The 22,887-nt window shown below is 52.3% G+C and overlaps 1 protein-coding gene across 1 annotated transcript in view; it reads left to right on the plus strand.

Annotated features, from left to right (window-relative positions):
* Nucleotides 1-22,887, plus strand: part of GRID1 (glutamate ionotropic receptor delta type subunit 1) — a 685,893-nt gene that overhangs the window by 126,516 nt on the left and 536,490 nt on the right. The window contains 1 exon segment of the mRNA XM_018042611.1: nt 20,777-21,061. Within this exon segment, the coding sequence (XP_017898100.1) occupies nt 20,777-21,061 (285 nt within the window).

Here is a 22,887-nt window from a genome sequence, read left to right on the forward strand (position 1 = left end):
GGGTAGCCTATCCCTTCTCCAGGGGATCTTCCCAACCCAGGGGTTGAACTGGGGTCTCCTGCATTGCAGGTGGATTCTTTACTACAGGAACTAGGCCTCAGTTCAGTTCAGTTCAGTTGCTCAATTGTGTCCGACTCTTTGCGACCTCATGGACTGCAGCACTCCAGGCTTCCCTGTCCATCACCAACTCCCGGAGCTTACTCAAACTCATGTCCATCGAGTCAGTGATGCCATCCAACCATCTCATCCTCTGTTGTCCCCTTCTCCTTCCACCTTCAATCTTCCCCAGCATCAGGGTCTTTTTTCAAGGAGTTAGTTCTTCCCATCAGATGGCCAAAGGATTGGAGTTTCAGCTTCAGCATCAGTCCTTCCAATGAATATTTAGGACTGATTTCCTTTGGGATTGACTGGTTTGATCTCTTTGCAGTCCAAGGGACTCTCAAGAGTCTTCTCCAACACCACAGTTCAAAAGCATCAATTCTTCATTGCTCAGCTGTCTTTATAGTCCAACTCTCACATCCATACATGACTACTGGAAAAACCATAGCTTTGACTAGATGGACCTTTGTTGGCAAAGTAATGTCTCTGCTTTTTAATATCCTGTCTAGCTTGGTCATAACTTTTCTTCCAAGGTGCAAGCATCTTTTAATTTCATGGCTGCAGTCACCATCTGCAGTGATTTTGGAGCCCACAAAATGAAGTCTCTCACTGTTTCTATTGTTTCCCCATCTATTTGCCATGAAATGGTGGGACCCACTGGATGCCATGATCTTAGCTTTCTGAATGTTGAGCTTTAAGCCAACTTTTTCACTCTCCTCTTTCACTCTCATCAAGACACTCTTTAGTTCTTCACTTTCTGCCATAGGGTGATGTCATCTGCATATCTGAGGTTATTGATATTTCTCCCAGCAATCTTGATTCCAGCTTGTGCTTCATCCAGTCTGGCATTTCGCATGATGTACTCTACATGTAAGTTAGATGAGCCTTGACATACTCCTTTCCTGATGTGGAACCAGTGTGTTTTTCCATGTCCAGTTCTAACTGTTGCTTCCTGACCTGCATACAGATTTCTCAGGAGGCAGGTCAGGTGGTCTGGTGTTCCATCTCTTTTAGAATTTTCCACAGTTTATTGTGATTCATACAGTCAAAGGCTTTGGCGTAGTCAATAAAGCAGAAGTAGGTGTTTTTCTGAAACTCTCTCAGTTTTTTGATGTTACAATGGATGTTGGCAATTTGATCTCTGGTTTCTCTGCCTTTTCTAAATCCAGCTTGAATATCTTGAAGTTCATGGTTCACATGGTTTTGAAGCCTGGCTTGGAGAATTTTGAGCATTACTTTGTTAGCATGTGAGATGAGTGCAATTATGTGGTAGTTTGAACATGGGAACTAGGCCTATGGAATTCCAAAGCCTCATGGAGTGGGTCCCCGGGGGTCCCAGTTCTATAGAGGCTGCATGAGTGCTCCCGGCCTGACCCTCACACGCATATGACCACCGTGTTGCTATGATTGATATAACCACTTGCAAGTTTACTTCCTGAAGGCTTAGGATGAATGCTCTCAGCCAGTGGGTGCTGGTAGAATAACTCCCGCAGGTACAGACCAGTCCTGGACTTTAAAAAAAGGTTCCTCCCTCAAAGAGGTGTGGGGACCTCTAAGTCAGGACACCAATGCCTCTTAAGGTGCCTCCAGGCCCCACTGTCTCCACGCCTACTTCCGGCATCAGTCCTCCTTCCCTGCAAAATAATGTGCCCTAAGGAGATTGTGAATTGCAGTGAGCAATGTATAGTCCTCATCGGAATGCAGTTATGCTTAAACACTATGAATATTCGTGATTCTCAGCCTGGAGTAGTGCTTCTGGTGTTATATCCGTTTACAAACCACTCGAGAAGCCAGCCGTTTAAGGGGAAAGGGCTGTGCTGCTGCGGGTGGCTGCCTCCACTGGTAGCCCGACTGGAAAAGTGCAGAGGGCGTACGGAGACAGCGAGTGGTGCTTGCCTCTCAGTTCTGTGATGCACCAGGGCCCTGGTCGAGTCACCGGGCAGTTCAGCTGACGCCTGGCCTGTGGGAGAGGCTGGAAATGGCATATCCTTCCTTCTTCCCTCCCCTGCATCTTCACACCTGGGTCCTCAGCTGGAAACTCGAGCCACAGTTCTGTAGGGCGAAATCAATACCTTCTGCAAGAAATGAGTCCTCAGCACCGTAGTTTGATTTAACTCAATAATTTCACTCACTCCTTCAACGACCTTTCCCTGGGCAGCTGCACCTTGGACCTTGGAGTGGCCTTGACATGGTCCCAGACTTCCGACAGCGCACCGTTTGGTGGCAGAGACAGAAGGTGATCACTCAGAGTGACAAGTGCCAGGCTGAGCTGAGCTGGGGTGTTGGGGGTGGGGCGGGTTCCAGGAGGCTTGCTGGAGGTGGAAGCTCTTGAGTTGAGCTTTGAAGTGAGAAGAGGAGGGCACACGGAGCTTGGGTGGTGGTGTGGCATTGAGTGTTCTAGCCTGGGTGGCTGTGTCCAGGGAGTGACCCCTGAGTGCACTAAAGATGTTAGCATTTGTCTCCTCAGGATGGGTCAGAGGCCCTGGAGCACGATGGAGGTGCTGCCTGTGGGTGGGGTCTTTGGGAACAGGTTGTGTCTGTTCCATGGACGGAGGAGCCTGGCAGGCTACAGTCCATGGGGTCACAGAGAGTCGGACTCAACTGAGTGACTGCACTTCCACATCCCATCATGCCCAGGCTCCATGTGGCCCTGTCAGAGCAGAAGCAGCCATGCTGGAAGGGCCAGGGCAGCGCCAGTGGGGCAGGGTGGCATGGGTCTGACTATAGCCTGGTGGGCTGCAGTGCCCCAGTGCCGCCCCACCGTACCCCCCCGCGCTGCCCCCCCTCCCCCGCCGCCTTCCATCTCCCTCTAGAGAGACGCACCCTAGTCCACCCTAGACTCTGAGGTTAGAGATCGTCTTTGGTTAACTGTGTGCGAGTGTGAGCAGCTCCCTGGGAAGGAGGAGTGGTCCAGGGTCAGGAGAGATGCCCTCTCTGTAAGGCTCTGCCCAGATGGTTGCTGGGATGCTGTCACTGAGGCTCAGCCTGATGCTGTCATGGTTTAAACAGATGAGGGAAATAGACTTGCGAACCCCTGTATGTTGGGAGTGTTGGGCGGGGGGATGCCTGAGAGGGTGGGAGTTCTGGGAGTTCAGTAGGAGGTTGGAAGGGGAGGAACACAGCGCAGTCAGTGGGAACACGTGCCTGGGATATGCGCAGGAAGGTTCTCCTTCTTTCCTTTCCCCACGTGACTTTTAACATCTGTCTACTGCCTGCTGCTGCTCGGTGTTCACTCTGATGCATGACCTTCACCCACTGGTCCTTGGCCTCCACCTGCATCTCCTGGGAGAATGGGAAGAGCAGGATCTGTTAAGTTAGACTTACTTGAATTTGAACTCAGACTCCCTTGTCTGCTTGCTGTGTGACTTTGGGCAAATGACTTCCCTCTCCGAGCCTCAGTGTTTTCATCTGAAAAATGGGATCAGTAATCTTGCCTCAGAATTGTCAGGCAGATCCAGTAAGATAGGGAAGAAGCTGCTGTGCAGAACAGAAGTTAGGTCTCTCCCTCTGTCTGTTTTGGCCGCAGCGCTACCGTGCGTCTGTGGTGAGATGCGGCCTGTGTGCTTGTCTCTTGCTACCCATGCAACCTCAGGCTACATCTTGGAAAGCAGACTCAGGGGTGCTGCCCACACATATGGGCCTACGGGAGGGAGTGTGCTCTTGTCCAAAGGGCTGAGCCGAGCTGCCCTTGGTTGAGGTGTCAGTCCCTGCAGAGGAGAGACTACTTTGAGGCAGGCCATGGAGTTCAGACACTTCCAGAACTGCCTGGAGACATCCCTGCCAAATCCCTGCTCAGTGGCTTGGAGTGTGGCTTGGGCAGCCGCCAGGGGATCTCCTTTGTGCAGAGCGGTGTGCATGCGCGCTTGCTGGCTGAGCATGCAGAGGGACCAAGCCCCCAGCCCACAGCTTCCCTGCCCCCTTCTGGTGTGGGCACTGCTGGCTGTCCAGCGCTCCTGCCCCCTTGCCCCCTTGTCTTCTCCAGGGAAGCTGTCTGGGCAGAGGAGAGATGGGGTGCTGTCTTCTTCACCCAGAGCAGGGCTGGAGCTGGGCACCACTTTCACCTACTGTAACCTGCCGTACCTTCTAGATCTAACCATCCACAAGGAGCCTCTTTCACAGCGAGAAAATGCCTTGGGGAGTGCAGATCACAATAGCAGCGTGCAGTGCTGGTTTTCTTGTGTGTGTGTGGGAGGGGTGTGTCTTATTTATTCCCTGAGCCCTCCCCGCGACCCCGTGCCCCAGGTTCGATGTACACACAGCCCTCTGGAAGCAGGCTGGCTGCATGGGAACTTGGGTCCCCAGGCTCCTCTCCCGGCAACCAGGAACTCACAGAGGGCGCCTGAGCCCAGATAAGCTTGCCCTGGGGAGGAGGGCAGCCTCACAGGTGCCCCCGCCTGCGCTAGCGCTGTTCCATGCGTGCACCTGGCATTGCTGTCTCCTGCTTGACCGAGACGCCGGTGCCTGCTGATGAGGAAGCGGGTGCCTGCTCCCCTCAAGCTGGCCTCTCTGGAAAGGCTCAAGTGCTGCTTGTGCCCACTGTGACTTGGAGAGTTCAGGGACATGGCTTTGTCCCCGGTTACACCATCGGGGTCTTGGGCGTGGTCAGTTCCAGGGACAGGTCCTTGAACGTCAGGTCCCCCTTGGCTCTGATGCCCTTTGTGCCTGGCTGCCTCTCCTAGGGTGCGTCCTTCAGAGGCCTCTCGTCCCCTTCAGCGCACAGGCCCGGGGCAGCGCTGCCCACTGGCTACCAGCTGTGCCAGTGTGGCCGTGCCCCAGACTTGCCCTGGCCCACAACACGCATGGCCTCCGTGGGGCTTCCGTGAGGGCAGAGCTGGGTGGGGACACTGTATTTCCTTTAGCTCTCATCTCCTCTCCTCTACCAGCTTCCTCCCTGGCACTCAGGCCTCTCCAAGCTCTCTGAAGCCTCCAGGGTCTCCTCGGATGCTGACTGAAGGCTCAAGGGCTGGCCTCATTCCCTGAAGAGCTGGGAAGCACCGGCTCTTGTCCTGTCCTGCACCTTGTGCCCTTGGCCCAGGCTTGAGGGGCCTCTCAGAAGGCCTGAATTTTCTAATTCATGCTCATTTCCCAGGGGTGGATCAGACCTAGCAAGAGACCTCGTGTCACCAAACCTGAGCTGTCCCTTCTGCAGGGGGATGTGTCTTCCTGGGCCCGTGGGTGCTGGCTTGTAAGGGCAGTGCCTGCTGCTCGGCGACAGGCGCCCTCCCCAAGTCCTGCTGGCGCTGGGCTGGGGCCTGGGCTCCCAGGCCTGGCCCTCTGTGTGCCCCCCATCGCTATGCTTCAAGCTGACACTGTCCCCTGACCTTTAATGGCCTCGACTGTCCTCTCTGCCTCCTCCCCTGTGCCTCTTGACCCGCGTCCTTCCAGGATGAGGAGCAGGAGGGGTCAGCCTAGGCCTCCTGCCCTCTTGCTGTGCTCTCACTGGGGCCTCTTTTCCAAAGGCATGCCTTGCCTGTGCTCAGGACCCTCCAGGGCTCCCTGGTGCTCAAGAGGTCAAAACAAAGCTCTTCAGCTGAGCAGGCAAGACCTGCACGGTAAATCTACCTCCTCACATTACCCTCATGCCAGCCTGAGGGGCCCATTCCTGGCAGATCTGCCTGTGGCTGATTCATGGCAAAAACCATCATGATATTGTAAAGTAATTATCATCCAGTTAAAATAAACACACACACACACACACAAAGCTATGTGTGGGCCTTGGCTCTCCCCAGGCCACTCACCTGGTTGCCCTCTTTCTCTTGATCCCCCTTTATCCATGTTTTGGCTCAGCATTTTTAGCTCTGTCCTTTGTGAAACCCTTTGTACTCCAGGCCACATGACCACCTATCTGCACTCTTTCTGCCTGCCATCCTTCCATGGACACTGAGCCACGTCTGGTCCCTGTTCTGGGTCCCCCTCCAGACGATGTTTCTGGGACCTGGGGCCACATCCGCATTATCCCTGCCTTCCCAGCATGGGCCCCAGCTGCGCACATGGTAGATGCTTGCAGAGATTTGGGTTGGGCTTTTGGGGGCAGTTTGGCTTCCTGGTGGGGAGGACGTGGTTCCTTTCTAGTGCTCTTGTGGCTAGGAAGGAATCAGTGGGAACATCGAGCCCTCCGACCACCCTTCTCTTAAGTTCCTCTTTGGTTTGTGAAATTGGTTGTATTGTTTTTCAATTTTCTGCAAGCATCTGCCACTGTGAAAATTTTCATTATCACTGGCAAAGATCCCTTCTCATCCCTGCTGGCTCCAGGAGATTTCTGGTTTCTCTCTCCCCGTCTGCTTCAAAGCACCTGGGAGTTGGGGTGGGTGATGTCCCAGCACCAGCTGGGCTCTCCCGTGCATATCTCAGGAGTGAGATGTCCTCTGGACTGCGATCAGCAGAGCTGGCCTGAATGGCAGGGTCACACAAACCACAGCCTATGTCCTGAGGGTTTCGCTTTTATTTCGGGTTGCAGGGCTGGTCCGGCTGGGAAGGCTGCCTCTGGGGGCCAGGCCAGCACCCTCACCATCCCCTTCTCTGTTCTTGAAAGAGCCTCAGATCATGGCCACTGGGAGCAGGGGCAGCTGCCTCGTTTAGTCTCATTCTCGAAAAGTGGCTCTTTCTCTACAGTTTTAGAGGCTGGGTGTTGTCGTGATGGCTGTTAGGGTAATGAGGTGCTGTTAGAACTCAAGGGCGTGCCAGGCCTTGGGGTGAAGGAGCAAAGCGGCTGTCGGCTTTGGCAGGCACCCAGGCTGGGTGTTGGCCTCCTCCCCCCCTACCCCTCACCAGCAGAGCTGCAGCTGGCACTCTTCTGGGCGTGTGCACAGGTGGGCCGTGGCTGGCCTTGGGCGTGTCCAGCACTAACCAGCAGCCCAGGCCTTGCTCCACTGACCTGGATCTGGGTTTGAACCCAGCTGGGCCACTTCCCCCTCTAGTCTTAGCTCACGCCTCATGCAATAAGGTGGTCCGTTACCTGGACTTGGTGGTGGTGGCCAAGGGCCTTCTTGGGTCCAAACTCATTTGATTCTCCTTGGTGTCCCACTATGCAGGCACTGTCTTTTGTTGTTGTCTTTGTCTGGCTTGCTTGGTTAAATGCGTTGATCATATCTGAAATCAGTGTTGTGATTCCATTTTTAATGTAGGGTCTAGAGAGGGTGTAACTTGCCCAAACCACATGTAACTGTAACTCAGTTCAGTTCAGTTCAGTTCAGTCGCTCAGTCGTGTCTGACTCTTTGCGACCCCATGAATTGCAGCACGCCAGGCCTCCCTGTCCATCACCAACTCCCGGAGTTCACTTAGACTCACGTCCATCGAGTCTGTGATGCCATCCAGCCATCTCATCCTCTGTCGTCCCCTTTTCCTCCTGCCCCTAATCCCTCCCAGCATCAGGGTCTTTTCCAATGAGTCAACTCTTCGCATAAGGTGTTCAAAGTACTGGAGCTTCAGCTTTAGCATCATTCCTTCCAAAGGACACCCAGGGCTGATCTCCTTCAGAATGGACTGGTTGGATCTCCTTGCAGTCCAAGGGACTCTCAAGAGTCTTCTCCAACACCACAGTTCAAAAGCATCAATTCTTCGGCGCTCAGCCTTCTTCACAGTCCAACTCTCACATCCATACATGACCACAGGAAAAACCATAGCCTTGACTAGACGGACCTTAGTTGGCAAAGTAATGTCTCTGCTTTTGAATATGCTATCTAGGTTGGTCATAACTTTTCTTCCAAGGAGTAAGTGTCTTTTAATTTCATGGCTGTAATCACCATCTGCAGTGATTTTGGAGCCCAAAAAATAAAGTCTGACACTGTTTCCACTGTTTCCCCATCTATTTCCCATGAAGTGATGGGACCAGATGCCATGATCTTCGTTTTCTGAATGTTGAGCTTTAAGCCAACTTTTTTGCTCTCCACTTTCACTTTCATCAAGAGGCTTTTTAGTTCCTCTTCACTTTCTGCCATAAGGGTGGTGTCATCTGCATATCTGAGGTTATTGATATTTCTCCTGGCAGTCTTGATTCCAGCTTGTGTTTCTTCCAGCCCAGCATTTCTCATGATGTACTCTGCATGTAAGTTAAATAAGCAGGGTGACAGTATACAGCCTTGACGTGCTCCTTTTCCTATTGGGAACCAGCCTGCTGTTCCATGTCCGGTTCTCACTGCTGCTTCCTGGCCTGCATGCAGTAACTCAGGCCACATGCAACTTGACTCTGTACGAGCAGAGTCAGGACAGTTCAGCGCCAGGACCTGTCCTCTCACAGTGGCACCGTTCATCTCTCTATGATGGAAATAGTGCTTCATTTCTTTCTGTTTTTGCCCCAGAGGGCTGGACAGGGTGTCACTGGGTGTCCTCTGTGTCACTGGGTGTCCTCTGCACTAATGCGGGTTTCAGTTTAAAGGAGGGTGCTAACTGCTTAATAAGTGAATGAACACACTTCCCAAGACGAAGGAATTAGCATCTTAGAATTGACTCAAGATGTATTTTGTGCCAGAGGTTTCTTCTCATGTCTTCTGTGTAATGTGGTTGCTGTGACCCATCCCTCCCTGCCCTCCTCCCATTAAAAAAGATTCGACGATGTCATCTGACAAGTGTCCAGCTCAGGTTCCTGGATGCAAGGTGACAGGATGTGGCTTGGGTCTCTAGATTGCTGCCTTTTGGGAGAGTATCAGAGGGCAGGGTGGAGAGTAGTTCATGCACGAGAGATACATCAGGAATTTGTGGGGCCTCTCCCCCTTGACCATTTTGATCACCGTCTGCTGTGGGTTTGGAACAGTACGTATGGACTGCCGCCTGTTTGGACTTGCCCACACAAAGACCATGACAAGGACATGAAGAGCATGGCAGGGCCCGGGTGGTGTAACCAGGCCCATCATCTCCCTGGTGTGGCCCAGCATCCTGCCTCCTGTCCTCAGCCCGGGTGCCATTTACTGAGGGCTATGGGGGAGCTGTGCAGGAGGAGTGAGGAAGATGCGAGGGGCTGCCCTGCACTGCTTGTCTTCCTGGGCTTGGCTGCAGAGCATGGAGGCAGGTGACAGCCACGGGGGGCTGGCGACTAGGCAGGGTGAAGTGCGGAAGCGGCTGAACCGCGGAGGGGCAGCCCTAGAAAAGGGTCAGGCAGCCAGACCCCTTGTTTGAGGAACGTCTGGCAGTTGGCCGTGTTGAGCTCAAGGCTCACATCTGGAGCCTGGGTGTGTCTCTCCAGTCATGCAACCTGGGAAGGCGGCAGAATGGACTGGGGGCTCCTCTGGGCCAGTAGAGCCCAGAAGCTCAGGGTTCAGCAGTGATACCCTACCCTGGAGGGTGGCTGTCTCTGCCACCTGGGAGGGCTTCAGGCGTGGGTCCAACCAGGTGACAGGCCAGGCAGTGATGCAGAGGGCTGGATTCACAGAGGCCTGCCCTGCCCTGACTGTTGGCGGGGAGCTGAGGTATGTGGGGGTCCCTGTGGATCCTGACCCTAGAGACAGCCCCATAGGGTGGTGACAGAATATGGCCTTGAGGTTTTCTTGGTGGGAGCAGCCGTGGGGCTCCCCATCAATGGCGGCAGGTCAGGGCCAGCCTCGTGTTCATGCAGCATTGCTCTGTTGCCGCCTGCCCCCTGAGACATCTCCATCCATCCCCAGCTGGGTGCTAGGGACGGAGAGGTGTTACGGGGCTCATTCCAGAGGTGACAGAGACTCCCAAAACAAACAGTGACGCTGAGCTGTAATTGTGTGTATGGTAGGGAGACAGCAGGGGCAAGGCTTGTGCTGTTCTGATTGGGCGAAGGAGACCCCTGGATGCTTGGTCTGGAATGATGAGGAGGTGACAGCAATGTGGATTGCTAGCAGGGACATGCAGGTGCAGTGATTTGAGCCTGACATAGCCTGGCCTCAGGGACTTCTGCTTTGTACCTGGGAGCACAGAGTCTGCCTTCTGGAAGCCTGCTGGCAGGCTTAGCATGAGGTCTTGCGGCTGCAGCTCAGAACCGGAGCTTGGCAGGATGGGGATGTTGCTATCCCTCCCCTTTTCCTGAGAGGGGCCCTGGCCCAGAGGTGACACTTGTTCTTGCCTCACGAATCCACTGGGGTGGGAGAGACTGGAGAGCTGAGGGCCTGACAGGTGCGCATCCGCGGGTCAGCTTCCAGTGGATGGAGAGTAGGTGCCAAGGCGTAAATGTGGGGGCTCAGTCCCTCTCGGGTGGTCAGTCCTACAGGCAGAGAGGGTATAGGCTGGTGGCCTGTACTAGAGAGTGAGATTCACATACAACAGATGCTCTATCTCTCTGACAGAGAGCTGAGACTTAGGAAGTGGGAAACAGGATAAGAGAGATAGCCAGAGAGAGCTAGAGAAAGTCAGACACAGGTTGAGATGTAAAAGGGAGAATCGGAAGCCCCATGGAGCCTCAGGTCCCCATTTGAGAGGGTCAGTAGGCCTGGGAAGGAGTGCCAGGCTGGGGCCTGGTGTCTGGATGGCCTTGGCACATGCAGAAGGAGGGAAGGGCAGGCATGGAACTGGCCTTGGGCAGCCTGAGGACATGAGGAGAGCTCGGGGCAGGCCCCGTGGTCTGGCCTGTCCATGTACACGCAAATGTGACCTCTGGTTCACTGTGCTCATTTAATCCTCATGAGAGCCCTAGAGGTGGGGACTGTTCTTAGCCCATTTATAGGTGAGGAAATGAGTCTCAGAGAGGTTAAGTGACTTGCTTGAGAGCACACAGCTATAGCAGTGGTCCTGCCTGCCTCCTGAGCCCATGTACTTAACTTTGCAGTCAGAGACAGCTCAGGGTTACAATCCAGGCTCTCCTGTGGCTTCAAGCAGCACCCTAACCTCGAGTCTCTGCTCCTGGGCTTCCTGTCTAGAATAGGGTAGCAGAACCCACTTCCCCAGGAGGTTATGGAGCTCAGTGACTAGTTGGATGGGTCTACATGGTGCCTGGCCCATACTATGCCTTTCAAAGTCCTACTCATCCCCTTAGACCTATCCCAAATGCCTCTTTCTCTATGGAACTCTTCCCTGACATCTCCTTGCTAGGCAAAATTAATCGTTCCTTTCCTTTCCAGATCTAGCACACTTCTGTTGAGAATGTATTATTTGACTTTATGCTGAATTTTTAACGTTCCCAAGAAAGGGGACTGCATTTCATGGCTTTCTATGTCTCCTGGCTCAGGGCCCAACACAGTGATGATTAGGGGATTTGGGGTGAAGAAATGAGTAAGTGAAAGGACAGATGCAGGATGAGGGGAGACCAAGAGGAGATGTCTGGGCTTGGAACAGAGATGCTGCAGAAATCACACACCACCCCCCGCCATGCACCGCCCCCTCACCCCCCCACCCCCACCCACAACACACACATCACCAGCCCAATGCTCGGCTGCTTTCGAGGTTCTCCAGGTCTCCCAGGACTCATCACTGTCCTGATTTAACTACCACAGTGGAGGCTTCCGGTGAATCCCAGTCCGGGAGCCTGGCGTTCCATTGGCGGAGCAGTGAAAGTCATTAACGAGGAGCCGGAGAGCTATAAATAAGCCAGCATGATCCCACCCAGTGTTCCCTGTGTTTTGCATCTGCGGGAGCAGGGAATCAGTTTGATTCATTAATTGGCATCAGGATAGGGCCCCAGAGACAGGCATGGAACCGCTGGCCCTCCCCTAACCTCCCCTCCTGGCTGGTTCTGCGCATCCTGCCTGCTCCAGCTGCACACCTGCCCCAGGCTCCAGTCCAGCACCCATCGGGACCCTCTGGCCTTGCTCCTGTTTGCTTCCTTGGGCTAGGCTGACCATGAAGCCAGAGGGGCATAGGAGGCGCCAGCCTGGAGAGGCTCCAGGAGAGGCCACAGGAGAGGCCCCTGCCCAGAGGCTGCTGCCTAGGCCAGGCCTCAGGTTCAGCCAGCTTCCTCCTCACTGTCCCTTTGGCCCCCTCTGTGCTCTTGGTGCAACTTGCCTTAGAGTGGAGGGTTGGCTTTAAGAAACTCCCTTTCTCTAGGCTGTAGGATGTGGCTTCACTCTGGGGAGGACCTGAACATCTGGGAACTTTGGCAAGTTTGAAAGCTCTGCCTCACCATGAAATATGGACACCCATAGTGCTGATCTTGTGAGTTGCTGAGAGTATTAAATAGTTTGTTGCTCTGTTAGGCCATGCTGGGCACTGGGCCAGAGGCTAGGAGGATGAGCAATGCGCAGGTGTCTCTGCTCACAGGCTCGTGGCTCTGAGAATGGGATGACTGACAGCGGCCGCATGAAACAGTCCACGATTGCAAACATCAGTGGGCGGTCTGTAGGAAGAGTACCATGAGAGAAGGTTGGTGTCATGGACAGTTCTCTTGAGGGAATCACAGTCACCCCCAAAAATACAGGATGAGGAGAGAGAGCCAGACAGAGCTGAGAGGAGTGTTGCAGTCCAAGGAGGATGTACGTGAGGGGACCCGCAAGTGGGCAAAATCTGCGTTACTGCGTAAAATCTGGCACCTGGAGTGCAGGGCCCGGGAGTGGACGGCGCAGGACCCTGTTGGTGTTGCAGGCTTTGTGTTAAGAGCAGTTGGAAGCTAATCCATTTAAGCAGGGACAGCACTGTCTGGTTGTCGTTGCAGAGGGCCAGTGCACTGCGGTGTGCAGGGTGGATGGCACGTGGATCTGGTGGGGGGTGTGTGGAGGCCCAGTGGGGAGGTGATAGTGCTTTAGAACAAGGTGATGGCAATGGAGAGGGAGGAAAGCCAACAGATCCAAGATGTATTTTGAAGATAAGACACTCAGGACTTGGCAAAGGCTTGGGTGCAGAGGCTCAGGGAGAGAGGTCGAGAGCAAGTGGGTGGCTGGGGGCACCCCTTTACTGAGACTGAGCAACCGGGAGGGGCAGGACCACATCCTGGAGAGCTCGGTGTTGACACACCAAGTGTGAGTTGCCGGTGGACTCACTGGGGAAGACCCCCTAGCTGTGTTGCTATTTCAAATCCTGAAAGATGATGCTGTGAAAGTGCTGCACTCAATATGCCAGCACATTTGGAAAACTCAGCAATGGCTGCAGGACTGGAAAAGGTCAGTTTTCATTCCAATCTCAAAGAAAGGCAATGCCAAAGAATGCTCAAACTACTGCACAATTGCACTCATCTCACATGCAAGTAAAGTAATGCTCAAAATTCTCCAAGCCAGGCTTCAGCAATATGTGAACCGTGAACTTCCTGATGTTCAAGCTGGTTTTAGAAAAGGCAGAGGAACCAGAGATCAAATTGCCAACATCCGCTGGATCATGGAAAAAGCAAGAGAGTTCCAGAAAAACATCTGTTTCTGCTTTATTGACTATGCCAAAGCCTTTGACTGTGTGGATCACAATAAACTGTGGAACATTTTGAAAGAGATGGGAATACCAGACCACCTGACCTGCCTCTTGAGAAATCTGTATGCAGGTCAGGAAGCAACAGTTAGAACTGGACATGGAACAGCAGACTGGTTCCAAATAGGAAAAGGAGTACATCAAGGCTGTATATTGTCACCCTGCTTACTTAACTTCTATGCAGAGTACATCATGAGAAATGCTGGACTGGAAGAAACACAAGCTGGAATCAAGATTGCTGGGAGAAATATCAATCACCTCAGATATGCAGATGACACCACCCTTATGGCAGAAAGTGAAGAGGAACTAAAGAGCCTCTTGATGAAAGTGAAAGAGGAGAGTGAAAAAGTTGGCTTAAAGCTCAACATTGAGAAAACGAAGATCATGGCATCTGGTCCCATCACTTCATGGGAAATAGATGGGGAAACAGTGGAAACAGTGTCAGACTTTATTTTTTTGGGCTCCAAAATCACTGCAGATGGTGACTGCAGCCATGAAATTAAAAGACGCTTACTCCTTGGAAGAAAAGTTATGACCAACCTAGATAGTATATTCAAAAGCAGAGACATTACTTTGCCGACTAAGGTCCGTCTAGTCAAGGCTATGGTTTTTCCTGTGGTCATGTATGGATGTGAGAGTTGGACTGTGAAGAAGGCTGAGCGCTGAGGAACTGATGTGTTTAAACTGTGGTGTTGGAGAAGACTCTTGAGAGTCCCTTGGACTGCAAGGAGATCCAACCAGTCCATTCTGAAGGAGATCAGCCCTGGGATTTCTTTGGAAGGAATGATGCTGAAGCTGAAACTCCAGTATTTTGGCCACCTCATGCGAAGAGTTGACTCATTGGAAAAGAGTCTGATGCTGGGAGGGATTGGAGGCAGGAGGAAAAGGGGACAACAGAGGATGAGATGGCTGGGTGGCATCACTGACTTGATAGCCATGAGTCTGAGTGAACTCTGGGAGTTGGTGATGGACAGGGAGGCCTGGCGTGCTGCGATTCATGGGGTCGCAAAGAGTTGGACATGACTGAGCGAATGAACTGAACTGAACTGAACCCGTTTCCCCCGCCCTATTCCATGATTTTGTTTACCTTTTAAATGTCTTAATAAAACATGAAAAATATTTATTCTTCATGGATCAATAATTTACTGTGAGTTATGACAATACTAAATTTGGTCAATTATTCATTGACCATAAAGTATTTATAAATGCGACCTTAATTTAAAGCATTAGCCACCAGAATTCAAATATTAATAAAGACTGTGCCAGCTGGAAGGAGGAGAGGAAGGGCACAGATAATGAGGGTGGTTCAGGGGAGGGTGTGTGCCCCTGGCTGTGAATGATTGAAGTAGTGAGGTGGTAACTGGAGCCCAGGTGTGGGGCAGCCAGAGGTGCTGGACGGCCAGGGACTGGCCTGCTGGGGCTGGTCAGAGAGGGAGCATTACTTTTGGAGGACAGAGCTGAGCCCAGGGCTGCCCACAGCCTGGCCCTCCCTTCGATTGCCTTGCCAGGCCCCTCTGATGTGTGGGCACCTCTACCAGGCTGCTTCCATGCAGGCAGAGCGCCCCCTCTTGCCTTGTCCATCAGGAGCAGTCCTGTCCTTTAAAGGGCTACCCAGAGGCCAGTTAGCTCCTGGGATGGGGAGGCTCTGCAGCCCCAGGGAAGCCTGTGCTGCAAGGTGGCTCTCCTGTGTTTGGAGACCACGTCACGTCTTCCAGGAGGAGCAGGTGTGCGTGTGCCCAGGGCACCATGCATTCAGGGCACGTGGTGGAGCAAAGGGCTGGGGTGGCTGCGGCTAGCATCACTATCAGGCGTCAGCACTAGCAATTGTGTGTCTTCCAGCACAAGCCTCCTGAGGTATTGCTTCTCTCAGTCTTGGCCTGAGAATTTTCCAGGAGTTCCCCTAGGGGATGGAGAAGGCTGGGTGTGAATCAGTAGTGGTCAGGGGCACCTCTCTTATCTCCAGTGCCCACCTAAGGCCCCGGGTGACTTGATGAGCCAAGCATTTGCCCGTAGCAGAGTGAGGCCTTGTTCTTGCTTGCTGCCTCCTTCTCTGGGGCCTGTGTTGAGAGTGCAACTGCCCCAGGAGTTTCCACCCAGGGAAGGGCCAGTAGAGTCAGTCATGGAAGCCTGGGTTTTGTCCTCTGCTAGCCACCGTCTCCTCCTGGGACTGGCTGCAGAGGTACCTGGTGATCCGGTTCTGGTGTTCTTGTGGCCATTCACTCTCTAGCTGTATGACCCTGGAGGAGGGGTCAGCCCTGTCTGTGCTTCAGTTTTCTCACCAGGGGATCAGAAAGCTCATCTGGGGTGAGGAGGAGGGTGATCCTGCTTGCCCTTGAAGGGGCCTGTGCTATGCCTGGTGCGTCCTTCCCTGAGAGTTGTGTGTCTGGAGAATCATGAATCAGCAGGATGCTGGCACCTCTGGGGAAGCTGGCAGGGATGGAATGGTGGGGCTGTCTGGGAAGGCTGGCTGAGCTCCTGGATCCTCTTGTCTAGATCCAGGCCTGGGTTTGAACGGCCTGCTTCTTCTCGATTTCTGGGAATCCATCATGTGTCCTAGAGACCTCTGTTCTCCTAGGCCACCGAGCTCAGGTTAAGGGCACTCGAAGCTCCTCATTACATTCATCTTTACTACTTACTTCCCCAGCTGATGAGCCATTCTTGGGGAGCTCTTATCAGTCCATCAAGCCTGCATTGTTATCATCAAGAGGGAGATCAGCTTTATGACCATATGCTATTGGAGGCAAAGAATTATAACAAAGGCTGTTATCTTCTAGCGAGCTGCAAAACACCTCTAAGCTGGAGAGAGTGACTTCCGCATTCCTACTATGCACCAGCCAGTGCCAAATGGTTCTTCACATACAAAGGCCTTTCAGAGAATATGCGCGACAGCTCTGAGGAGTGAGTGCCATCATTTTTCTTTGACAGAAAAAACAGGCCTGGAGGCCAAGAGAGGGTCAGCCCCTCCCTCACTCAGAGTCCCACAGCATGGATATGACAGGGCCACGGACGTGGCCCTGGGGTTCAGTGTCTCTCTCCCCAAGGGGGGTGTGAATGGTGTGGTACCCTGTCCCAGGAGTGAGGACATTCCATAACCTTATGGAAGCTAATAGCTGGTGTGGCTTTGATCTGATGTATTTTGATCTTATTATTTTTATGTTAGGAGCCTCTAAATAACCATCATTTCAACAGAGCCCCAATTAGCAGGCCATTCACAGTGGATTAGAAATTGACTTGTATTAGGCCTCTCCATTAGCACCTAGGAGAGGCTTCTGCGTTTAATTACCCGCCCTGTGGGGGAGGAGGTGGGGGCCTTGAGGGATTTCAGTGCTATTGCAAGTGGCCGTACTGGGGTGGGTCAGGGTGCCCACCTCCAAGGGGAGGGCTGGTCAGTAGCGAGAGTGAGGTCATTCTCTGTTGTAAACTCCTATTTCTTGGGCTCCTGGACATGATTTGGGTGAGGATATTGATAGAGAGGTAGGGATGCTCAAGGAGAGGGGCAGGAGACTGACATGTGTTTAGCATCTTTCTTGGGCCCAGCATGGGGTTGGCACTGTGGTCCGCATTATAAGTCAGAACTCCCATAGCTCTGTTGTGATTTGTATCCTGAATTAATAGACAACAGGGGTTCAGGAAGGAGACATGCCTATGGTCACGCGGCTGTCGACCGGAGGAGCCCAAAGCAGAACTTTGTGAGATCCTAGCGCTCTTTCTGCTGCCCTGGGGAGCCCAGGCCCAGCCAAGAAGCTGGTGCCTGTGGCTGCCACCAGGGCTGGGGCATGGGACCTGCTCCCTGAGCACATTCCTGCTACCCAGCCCCGTGTCTGTGTCACCGTGCACCCCTCACTCACCCTGCCCCCCCCCCCGCCTCCCCCCCCCCCCCCGCCCGCCATCTCTCCTGGTCTAAATCCTTTTCTTCCTCTGAGGCTCTGGTGCTAACCCCACATGAGTTCACCCTCTGCTGGGTCCCAGGGACCTTCCCCTCTCCTTCCTCCCAGGCTGAACTGTGGGGTCCAGCTCCTTGGTAGATCCTAAGCTCCTCAGATGGGGCCTGTGTGTGTCCTGTTCTCACCCTGGCCTCAGTGCTCATTGGAAGGCTTTGTGCTTGGAGGGTGTGCTGAGCGTATGCATGAAATGCATAGAGGGGAAGAAACAAGTGGGAGTACAGGATGCGGGCTCGGATGGAGAAATGGAGCCTCAGGGGGGTTCAGTGACTTAGTAACACAGCACCTGTGGAATGGGCACCAGCGGGGGCAGGGAGGGGCGCTTGCCATCAGAAGCCGGGCAGTGACCTGAGGGGGAGCCAGGTGGGGTGCATGACAGAAAGCTGAGACCCCATGATGGCACAGCGAGGGTCCTGGGTAGGACCAAAGACTTGAGTTCCTGGGCAACTTTACGCCTTAGTGATGTGTGGTGAATTTTGCAAGATTACTTGTAAGAGGTTTCAGTGCAGTGTTATTGGCATTAAAGAGAATATGTACAAGAGAAGAAAGAAAAATCCATGTATCATCACAGACCTTGGCTTTTAGTGTTATTCTTGTCTTTTTCATAAGCATGCTTTTTAGCTAATGGTAGAAATTGCTGTAATCCTGGCGAGTATAAAATGTCACGCTCTGGTTTTGCCACAGTCACCCCGCAGAAGCCTTTTTAGATAGGAAGGCGTCTCGGTCCGGCCCTTAGCAGTAGTGCGGCTTCACAACTTGTTATCTGGAAAACAGACACAGCGATGCCTGCTGTACTGGAATGTCATGAGAATAACGTGAACTCATGTATAGAGAGGGCTCGACGGAGTATTGAGCACAGAGAAAATTCTCACAAAATAGTCCGTCCTCCTGGAGCTCCTTACTTATCCATTACTGAAGGATTATTTTCCTTTTGTAAAAGAGTTATCTGTTCACAGCATGAAGTTTTGGCAAAGTACAGAAAAAAAGGAAAACCGCGTTGAGGCTCCACCTAAAATGCGGTCACTTTGAGGGCTTTGCGATGTTTCCTTCTGGTCTTTCTTTCACGCATGTTAAGTTTTATTCGATTGATATCATAAAATACATACCATTTGGTATGACTGTCGCATAACTTTTTAATGACAGGTACTTTCCCATGCACCGTAGTATCTTCATAAGTAGTTTTAGAGGTTGGGTGTGCTTTCAACAAGTGGAACACTTTTGTGTCCCTCACCTATCTGCATTTTTTTGATTGTTGGCAATAGATCAAGAATCTGGATAAGTATCCTCTGAATGTTTATGGATCTAAAGCCATTTTTTTTTCTTAAAAAAATTTTTTTTTGATGTGGGCCATTTTTAAAGTCTTTATTGAGTCTGTTGCGTATTATTTCTGCTTTATGTTTTGGTTTTTTGCCCTGTGGCATGTGGGATCTTAGCTTCCTGCCCAAGGGTTGAACTGTGCCCTCTGTAATGGAAAGCAAAGTTGTAACCAGTGGACCACCAGGGAATTTCCTAGTTATTTTTATATTATAGTTTGGGTAGATGCCCAAAGTGGAATTATTGACCAGAGGGCATGCAAATGTCAAGGATTATGGCATTATTGTATGAGTTTTTACTGACTGCTGTGTGCCGGCAGACACATTGTGTCCCTGGATGAGGATGGTGAGCAGAAGGGCGTGACCTCTGTTCCCCTGGAACCTGAGGTCAAGTGGCAGAGAGAGACAGTTCAGTGTTGTGAGAGGGGAAGCGTGGGATGGAGACGAAGCGCATGACAGGGTCTCTAGTCAGTCTGGGGGTGTAGAGCCTGGTCTTGAAGCAAGTGATGTCAAGGTTCAGAAGGCAAAAGGAAGTGTGATGGGTTCCAGAGGACAACGACGGGTGGGCAGTGGGGCAGCGCAGCAGGAGGAACCTGAGGCTGCAGGCACTGGGGAGCCTGCAAGACTGCCCTAGGGAGTTTGACTCCCTGCCCAAGGCTCTTGGGACACCAAGGGCTTTAAACAGAAGCATGGCAGGATTGGATTACAATTCAGGAGTGAGCTTGGCCACGTGGAGCCTGAATGCGAGGGTCCAGAGCATTTAGGTGGCTGTGTGATCTTCAGTAGGGACCGCAGAGAATCTCTCATTTAACCACCGCCTCCTTCCGCCTTGTGTTGAAGCCTGAGGGTTCCGCAGGAAGAGTTGTGGGCAAATTGTCCTCCTGCTTAAGCCCATGAATGTGCAAGGTGATTGCCCCTGCGTGGGGAGCCGCTGGTCCTCGGTATTGGAAAGCCTGGGGGTGTCTTCCTCTTCCCACACCTTCCCAGCCTCCCTCTGCCTTGCTCCTTGGGGTTCCTCTCCTGGTCTTCATCTCCTTCTCCCAGACTGGTCTGAGGCATTACATAAACCCAAGTGCTCTCAACCGAAAGAACCGCATTGTCAAAGTTGTTCAAAAGTCTGCCGTCTGCAGCAGATGGCCTGCTGACATTCACAGGCTGTGTTTTGAAACTGCATCTGCTTTCCCACATTCCTGCCGTCACATAAAGCGTTATTAATAAATGTTTGCTTCAAAACTGGTGCAGTGGGTTGCAGTGTTGCGAGGTGCATCGTTCTATTAATGGGTCTGATGTTCCAAAAAGGTGTAAGAGTGTGGCTAAAAGGGGTTACTGGAACTCACGGTGACTAGATGACTTCAAAAGGCGGTCCCTAAGTGCTCCCTCCCTAGAGATGGCTGCTGACACCTGGCCGTCGTCCTCCTCACCTGCAGTCAGTGCCCCAGCTGTGGGAGCTTCTTCCGTTGTTATTGTCAAGTGGCTTTTAAATAATCCTGATCTTCTGGAACCAAATACTTCCCTGGGGGTTTGACCCAGTATTTTTATGGTATGAGTCAAGTGGACTTGGCCAGGAGACTGGGGCTTTCTGGGGTTCGTCGCCTACAATCTGGGTCTTCGGGGGTAAGTGTCTCCCTGGCTTTCCAATGTAACTCATTCCCTTCCGCCCCAATCAGCTCAGTTCAGCCAACGATTGTAGAGTACACAGTGCATTCTTGGCCTGTGGCTCGGCCTTGGGGTACAAGGATCAACAAAACGAGCTCATGGCTCTTAAGAGGCTCACAGCCCAAGTGGGAAACCAGATAGCTACTATGGTAGCGTGGCTGAGTGTCTCAGGCAGATGTGGGTAGGACCCCTGTTCTACTTTCCCTGCTTGAGCAGCCTAGGATGATTGATTTTGCCTCTCTTGACCTCTGTTTTCTCATCTGTTGAATGGACACAGGAGTATCTAGTTGGCAGCATCACTAGGGCTTCACAGACTGTGCCTGTGAGAGCCTCTGGGCTGGCCTGACAGGGTTCTTGGTCCCTGGAGGGAGACGGTGTTTCTTGGAACCGCAGGAATGAGCTGCCCAGTGTGAGCTGTGTGAATTGAAGCCAGGGCAGCATCACCCCCATGCTGACCCCTCCCTCTCTCTCCCCTCTCTTTCCAGCCTGTGACCTCATGACCCAGGGGATTTTGGCCTTGGTTACGTCCACCGGCTGTGCGTCTGCCAACGCCCTGCAGTCCCTCACAGACGCGATGCACATCCCACATCTCTTTGTCCAGCGCAACCCAGGGGGCTCTCCGCGCACCGCCTGCCATCTGAACCCCAGCCCCGATGGCGAGGCCTACACGCTGGCCTCCAGACCGCCTGTGCGCCTCAATGACGTCATGCTCAGGCTGGTGACAGAGCTGCGCTGGCAGAAGTTTGTCATGTTCTACGACAGCGAGTATGGTGAGTGGGGGCAAGGGCTGCACTGGGGCTCCGGGGTGGGGCACAGCCAGACACTGGGAGACCTGCGAGCTGGACCTTTGCTCCTGGAGGTTGAGCCCTTTGGAGAGGGCTGGGTGTGGACAGCGGTTGATAGTCTGAACCGAGTGGGTCTCTGGGTGGTAGGACCCAACATTGAGCTTCATGAGTAGGGGATGAGCTCTGAAAACAGATCTGTAGACAGGCACTAAAGTTGCCTAGCAACAACACCTTATCATGACAGCTGAAGTTTGAATTATCTTCGAGTTTTCAATAAAATATTAATAAACTGCTGGCAGAGATCCGAAAGGCTGCATGCAGGCAGCAGTGGTGGAGGCTGGCCAGCCTGGGTCCTCCCGGAAGCCTCCTCTGCAAAGTGTCCCCCTCTCGCTGGATGCTCTCCCAGCCTCCTCAGCTCCTTGCCTCCCTCCACGCTGATCTGCCCTTAGTTTCAGGGTTTCAGGCTGGGGCAAAGGTCAGGGAGAGCTACAACCTTAATGTCATGGACCCAGGTGGGGATCGTGTGGGTCTGGGGACACAGGGCAAGGCTGGATATGGATTCTTTGAAGGCCTACTGTATGAAAAAAAAATCATAGTTTCCTTGTTAGGAAACTAGAAAAATGGGCTTTGAAGAGATAGCTTCAGTTTTTCTATGGCTGCTTTGTGAAAATGGAGACCAGTTCTGGTCCCAGGATAAATGGTTTATAAACAAAACCTTTTTATTGAAAAAAATTATATGTTTAAAAAACCTGTTTATTTTTAAATTCTGAGATAACTGAGACTTACATACAATTATGAGAAATAATTCAGAGATCCTGTGTGCTCCAAAATCTTGCCTAACTGTCATAGTATACCACAAGCAGGATTTCACCTTGACACAATCCATAGGCCTTGCTCATATTCACCAGTTTGCATGCACCTGGGCGTGTATATTCACTGTGTGTACATTTCTGTCACGTGTGGATTCATGTGCCCACCACAGTCAGATTCAGAGCAGTCCCTCACAAGGACCCCCACGCTACCCTTTTATAACCACAGCCACTCACCTTGCATCTTCAAAGGTGAGGGTTGGCGCCTCACAGCTGGGGCCAGGGTGGAATGAGGTAGACCCTCGAAAGTCCTTTTTTCCTCTCTTGGTGGAATAATCCCTTTGCCAAGACTGTAACTAAGAAGAGAAAGCAGCATATGTTTGCATTTGCCTAAATACTCTGCTTCTCTAAGACTGGAATGTTGTCTTCAGCTCTTAAGCAAATATGCTGTCTGGAGTCTTCCAGAAGGAATTGAAAAGCAAACAGTCACTGTACTGAAATTAAAATGAGGGGGGTGATGGGGACAAAGGTGGCCAGAGGCTCCAGGCGCCTGAACTGCACTCTGTCCAGGGCCTGGCTTCTCCCTCCCACCCCTGCTCAATCCCTGACTCTGGGGAGGAGTTGGAGAGACCATGTCATAGCCTGGTGGCTGGCACAGAGAATGCCCAAAGAAATTGTCTCTCTGTGAATGAACCAACTCATTTATGAGAACATGGACCTTTCAAGAAATTTTAGTATAAGACAAAGGAGAAATGTGGGGGAAAGACAAGGAAAGACCTTTGAGGTAAGCTAGGAAACAGATGTTTCCTTCTGCAGATACACTCCTTTGCCCCTCTCCTCTCCCATCCAGACCCTCCAGTTAAGCAAAAAGGTGTTCTCCTGTTTTGTCACACGGAGACCTTTGCTCCCTCTTGTAGGGTTGAAGTCAGTTTTCAACCACACTGACCTTTATTAGTAATTTTATAAACACACAGGGTGACCAATAGGTTTCTTCCGGTGGAC

The sequence above is a fragment of the Capra hircus genome, chromosome 28 (assembly GCF_001704415.2).
Source record: "Capra hircus breed San Clemente chromosome 28, ASM170441v1, whole genome shotgun sequence".
Taxonomy (NCBI): Eukaryota; Metazoa; Chordata; class Mammalia; order Artiodactyla; family Bovidae; genus Capra; species Capra hircus.